The 6,552-nt window shown below is 41.3% G+C and overlaps 1 protein-coding gene across 1 annotated transcript; it reads right to left on the bottom strand.

Moving 5' to 3' along the window:
* Positions 1-4,403: 4,403 nt before the first annotated feature.
* Positions 4,404-6,459, bottom strand: LOC149844253 (pectinesterase-like). The gene is made up of 2 exons (XM_090002110.1): positions 5,429-6,459; positions 4,404-5,116 (listed from the first exon to the last, which is right to left on the bottom strand). Exons 1-2 carry the CDS (start codon positions 6,408-6,410, stop codon positions 4,428-4,430), a joined length of 1,671 nt encoding a protein of 556 aa, XP_089858236.1. The 5' UTR covers positions 6,411-6,459; the 3' UTR covers positions 4,404-4,427.
* Between the last annotated feature and the right edge of the window lie 93 nt (positions 6,460-6,552).

Raw genomic sequence — 6,552 nt, forward strand, 5'->3', positions numbered from 1 at the left:
TCTCCCATTGGACCAAGAAGAGAGACACATGCCATTGGTTCTCATTGGAGGCGAAGAACTCACGACCATTGAGCCAAGAAGGGGTAACCTTGTAGTGGTCTCATTGAGAGGTGGAGAACCTTTATCCACTGGTCTAGGGTGCGGCTGCCCTAACCTCCCCTCCTCCTACACGTCTTTCACTATTCTCCTAAAAGAAGCCCTTATGCAGGAGGAGGGGACGAGCTTGTGTTTTGTGAGAAAGCCCTTAGATGCATGAGAATCTCTCCCACTCTATACCATGTATCACTGTGGCCATCCAGGCATGAGTTGCAGAAGACAGTTGGTCGAACGTCAACCTTGTGAGGTCCGTTTGTGCATTGAAAACTCATGGAAAGAAGCAGATTCTATGTTGGCCAGTCATTCTTCACCAGAGCTAACAAATTTGCTTTCTTTCCTTCTCTTATTGAACTTCATTTTGGGTTTTGAGCATGACTAATCAGTGAGAATGATTATAATTGTTGTAATTGGGTTTTTGAAGATTGATAAGGATGATTTGTTGGTGTTTCTTGCAGTATCAAACACAAAAAGCATGTCTCAAGATGCCATGGTGTGCGAGTGCAGGTGTTGGGCATTCTCCTCAGCCGGTCGATGCCCACGATGAGCCCAGACCTTAGGTCGAGGGTGAGCAAAACCCTAAACCCACTGAACTGAATGTAGGTTAGGCTAAAGTTGTTACCGTATGACAATGATTACTCATTATCCATTGCAACCAACCACCCTTTTATATAGTGGAGGAAGGAGAGAAGGTACAGTGAATGTGGACATCCACATTCACGTAACCTCCTCTCTTATGACATTATCTGCGCTCCACTATCATGCCCACTAGCCTACTACTTTTTTGTATTGTCAAACCGAGTCACCCAATGGGTTGGACCCAGATTCGTATGTCCAACATTCTCTCACTTGACCCATTGACACTAAAAGTGCACTAAATCGAGGTTATTTTGTTATCTGAATTTAATTCTTTATGTGAGTTCACATACTACCCTTTATCACAAAAATGAATCATATGAGTCATGGAGATGAACACTCCTTTATGAAATGTCATATTTCCATGTACTACACTACAATTCACCTTCAATGCTTTAGCATATTGAAAATACCTTTATGAATAGGTTGGTCTGTAACCTATTTTATTGGTCCTTTAATATTGTTATTCTGCTATTCTCTCTAACCAAATGAGAGATCATGTGTGCAAAATCAATAATGCACAAAACTATAGAGAATCGAAATCATATACACAAATGTGATCACTTATAATGTATTGTCATGCATCAGAAGGAATAAAAAAGACACATCCCCTTTACATGTTGAGAATACAATCTCGGTGCTAGCCCTTTAGTAAGGGGATCTGCAGTCATTTCCTTCATCTCAATTGTATCAATACATACTAGATGATTCTCAGTCCTTTTTTTAACAACAAAGTATTTTAACTCCATGTGTCGACACGATGTTGAGTTTTTGTTGTTATTTGAAAAGGACACGGCTGCTTCATTATCACAAAAGATCTTTAATGGTCTCTCAATAGAGTCCACAATACCAAGACCTGTAATGAAGTTTCATATCCAAATGGCCTGTGACAAAGTCTCGTATAGAGCAATAAATTCTGCCTCCATGGTATGAGCAGTAGTGGTAGACTGTTTTTCACTTATCCATGAAACAACATCACCCGCTAATAGAAAAATAGATATAATAGTGGATTTTCTATTGTCAATACACCCTCCTAAGTCCGCATCAGAGTATCCAACGACCTCGAAATGGTCAGATTTCCTGTAGGTCAACATATAGTCTTTCATTTCTTGTAAATAGTGCATGACCTTCTTCACTGCCTTCCAGTGCGCAATGTCTGGATTTGACTGATATCTACTAAGTATTCTTGCAACAAATGCTATATCAGGTCGAGTGTGGGTCTGCGCGTACTACAAACTCTCAATTGTTGAAGCATATAGGACAATTGTCATCTGAGCCTTCACAATATCATCCTAAAGACAGTCCTTTAAACTCAATTTATTTTCTTTCACTATAGGTGCCGAGCTAGAAGAACAATTCTTCATCTCATATCTTTTAAGAACCTTAAGTATATAGGATTTCTGAAATAGGCCAAGTACACCCTTAATTCTGTCCTGACGGATCTCGATTTTAAAGACTTATGTGACCTCACCCATGCCCTTCATATCAAAATGAGAGGAAAGAAAATCTTTTGTTTCATGTAATAGACTTAAATAATTAGTTGCAAGAAAAATATCGTCAACATATAAAACCAAAATTTTGAACTTACTTCCACTAGTCTTTATGTAAATACACTGGAATTTATTTTAATTCATTTTTTCTGCACGTATTCTATGTTCTTGTGTCTAATAAAAAAACTCTGGTTTTTGTTGTGATAGAGAGATTTAAAATTTAAACATCATAAAGTTGATTTCACATCCATATATATATATATATATATATATATATATATATATATATATATATATATATATATATATATATATATATATATATATTTCTAGTTATGTGGTATTTTAATTTAGGCCTTGTTAGCATATATTTGTTTAGTTTTAGGCATAGTTTAGTGTCTTGTTTGCTTGTTGGGGACATTGGTGATCGTGGATGCCTATGTGTCCATGTTCCTCTTAGGCATTTGCATCATGCTCCAATATGAAACTAACGATGATGGTATACGGGAAAGAACCAAGGAGTCGGGCACCTAGACTATGTGTGCGAACATGGCCTTAACAACTCCTCAAACACAAATGGAATAAGACTTGGTAGCAATGATATACTAAGATTCAAGGCAAAATAACGCTAACAACAAATTTACAATTTAACTTTAGAACTGAAAATTTTAGTACCCCTATTTCTCATAGTCACTAAGCTTAACGAGATGCAAGGTAACTGAAAATGCCAATGATTGAACCACTAACTGATGCCTCAAATTATGATGCAAGATAGAGATGGCCCTTGGTTCAGATACTTACCGTTCACCAAACGACCACGGTTCATCACCGATTTAGGCATTAGACTAGTGGGCATTTTGTAGGCCAAACAGGAGCCACTAGTAACCACGAGAAATCCAACCCCAAAGAATCGAACCTAACGAATGATATGTAATCAGGTCGTTCGGGCATTCCACTAACACAACAAACTTTTAGACATCGTGTATCTATTTTGAAATAACATAAAAATTCATGAAGATAAATTGAGGACTTGTCCAAAACAATACCTTCTATGAATCATGATTAATTAAACAGATTAATCAGACATAAAAAATTTGATGCAATCTCTATATTCAAATCTGAGTTTTTAAACAAGAATAGAGAATGCATGAATCGATCAACACAACAATTATGCGAAGTGATTCAGGAGTAGATTAACTCTCTGCAACATCTTAGCAGAATTCATGCGAATCTCAAAATCCTTCAAAATTCCAAAGACGTTATTTAAAAGCACTATTCACCCCTCCTTTAGTGCTCATTGCCTGGATCCTACAACACTTTCATTTTCCACCATGCTCTCAGACTCCCTTGTTGTTTGGGAAAGGTGTTGCTGAAACAATGCATTGGGATTGGTGTTGGCATGCCGAATACCACATTTCAACACATTTTCATGATACGATGTTTTTGGCAACTCCATCTCTCAACATCACACATCATTGACGAAACAATATTTTGGCGACACACTGAAGCCGTGTTTCCATCCCATTGCAAGGCTCCCAAATATAGCCTAAGTCGATTTCTTTTTATAGGTGGTTAGTCAAACTACTTCACCAATTGTTTGTACTATTTCAGCCTACCAGAGCTCTGCTCATCTGCTAGGGGAGACTTGTGAATTCCACCAAGTTGATGGGACATTATTTGTTCGAAACACATGAGACGCATTGCTTGTCTTAAGCTCAAACTTGGTGCACTCCTTGGTGGGCAGGGGAGATCGACCTCAAGGTTTTTTAACAATCAGAGAGCTAGCTAGCAATGTGTGCAGTAGGTGATGGGTGGGTTCCCTTGGCCCAGTATATATATATATATATATATATACTGTTTGAAGGAGAGATTTAGGGCTTTTGCCTATTACAATTACTACGGTCCCAAAGCCAATAACCAATAGAAGATATTGGAGTACCCAGCCAACATGAGAAATTTGAATGTCAACTTTTTGAAGTACAAGTGCAACAGTACAGACTATTGAGAATATATAAAAAAAAGGCATGTGATGAACTACTACATTTTGAATGTGTAGGTAATTAATTAAATTCAAAGACTACATTGATTATAATTATGTGTTGAAGTTTATCGATCATCCTCTACTTGTTGAAGAATAAACAAATTTGAAGTCCATCCACTTCATTAACCAAGAAGGAGCCCCACTTTTCCTAACAAATCTGTTCCAACTCAAGCGAGCCCAACTGAAAAGGGCACAGATGTGGCAGGCAACCACACATCACCTTGCACAAAGTTGGCCACTGTGAAGTTGGTGGCGTCACTTGAACTCATGATATGGTATCCAGGCCATGTCACCCTGTTGCTAGTGTCTGCTCCTGGTCCCGTATTGTTGTACTCCCCATAGTACAACGTGCTCAGGCCAAAATCACCAGACCATGGTGCCCAACCAGAAGGGTCAATCACACTGTCAATGAAGGACTCCATGTAAAGAGTTCTTGAGTAGTTCTTCCATGGCCTACCAAGAAATGACTTGATCTGGCCATTGGCAGATAGGTCTGGGGTAGCCAGTATGGAGCAGTTTATGATGGAGGTGCCTGTGTTCTGATTAGGGTCTGTTCTGCCTTGTGCTGTGAACATGTTCTGTTGGCCAGCCATGGGCAGCCTGGCATAGAGGTGGCAGCTTTGGAAGACGACGGCAGCGTTGCCGAAGATGAAATCGACGGTTCCGTAGATGTCGCATTCTCGGTAGAATTGACGGAGGGAGTGCGTGTAGAGTGTGTCTTGATATCCCTCGAAGCTGCAACGATAGAATGTGGAGAGATCAGCACCGTTCCTGACCGCCACTGCCTGATGTTTGTCTGGCCCAGCCGTGTTCTGCACTGTTAAGTCCATGCCTACAAAGTTTGGTCCAACTACAGCTGCACAAAGTTGAAGTTTGGTATTAGATTACGGCACCGAAGTCATGTAAGGTAGATGTGTGTCTGTGTGTGTGTGTGTGTGTGTGTGTGTGTGTGTGTGAGAGAGAGAGAGAGACGAATTTGGATGCGAAATTTAACTCCAACTAATGCTTTTTTTGTTTCCTTAATCCACCAAAGCCAGCTAATGCTTTTTTTGTTTTGTTTTGTTTTTTGATTTTTTTTTTAACACCAGAGCCAGCACATTCTAAATAATCATCAGATATCAATCCAAAGAAAAACAAGAAGAAGAAGGAAACATGACAGAGAGCTTACCAAAAGTTGCAGAGTTGAAGGTGGTGAAGCCATCTACCACACTGCGGTTACCGGTGATGATGGTCTGGTTGATGCCATCCCCCAACATCATCAGATTCTTCTTCTTCTTGTCTATATTGACATGCTCTTCATAAACACCGGCCTTGACGTAGATCACGTAGTAGCCAATGCTGGGTAGCGTGTTATTCGGGGCGGCAGCGATGGCATCGCCGATGGTGGTGTAATTTCCACTACCATCTTGAGCAACCGTGACTATGGACTTCACCAGCACACTGCCAGTGTCAAGCGCCATCCTCCTATTGAGCCGGAAGATATCTCGGTTCACCCAGTTGGGGAAACCGCCTCGCCCAACCCTCAAATCGTCGAGCAGCTTGCGATGGGGCTTGGGAGCCCTCCTGGTCCTGGTTTTAGGCGCCCAGGAGTGGGTGAACATGGCTAGGGACACACTATAGAGTTGAGAACCATTCGCAAGTGGTGCATAGAGTGAGTTCTTGCTTCTTAAGAAGGAAGCCTGGGTGAGCCCATCGTAGCACGTCTGTTGGTTCGTGACTATAGCACTGAGTAGGGTCTGGACCGTGTCACCCTGCGAATCTTGTAGGGTGATCGTGTCGCTCGATTGGAGAGTGCTCAGGGAGGTTACCAAGAAGTCATTGGTGAGTTGGGAGAGGAACAAGCAATCCTTGAGAGCGCCTATTCCTGGTGCAGTGAGTGTGGCGTTGTCCCTTATGGTGTGGTCTATGAGGGACGAAAGCATCGCCGACTGGTCCAGGGACTTCTTGACAAGGTACCGGCCGTAGCCGTAGAGGTTGGAGCGTGTCTGAGGAGGTATGAGGGACTTGCAGAAGGAAGGGTTGGTGGTCACATTGCAGGCATTGGATGGGGCAACTTGGTTGGGGTCGGTCTGTGAGAGGGAAGAGGGGATAAGTGTGGTGAAGAAAAGAATGGTTGTGAGGAGAGGGAAGAAGGTGGTAAAAGGAGTCATATTGGAACCTTATAAGAGGTGCTTCTCTAGATCTTCTCTTTTCGTTGGTGAGTGTAAGAATTGAAAGAGGAGGTGTGCTTATATAGAGGCTTTACATATGAAGTAACATATATAAGGCTTTGGTCGTCTTCTGAGTCAACCT

The sequence above is a fragment of the Nuphar pumila genome, chromosome 3 (genome assembly GCF_984573655.1).
Source record: "Nuphar pumila chromosome 3, dmNupPumi1.hap1.1, whole genome shotgun sequence".
Lineage (NCBI taxonomy): Eukaryota > Viridiplantae > Streptophyta > Magnoliopsida > Nymphaeales > Nymphaeaceae > Nuphar > Nuphar pumila.

Coding starts and splice junctions, on each gene's coding strand:
- LOC149844253 (XM_090002110.1), bottom strand. CDS start 6,410: ATGACTCCTTTTACCACCTTCTTCCCTCTCCTCACAACCATTCTTTTC. Junction 5,117..5,428: donor CTTCAACTCTGCAACTTTTG/GTAAGCTCTCTG, acceptor AACTTTGTGCAG/CTGTAGTTGGACCAAACTTT.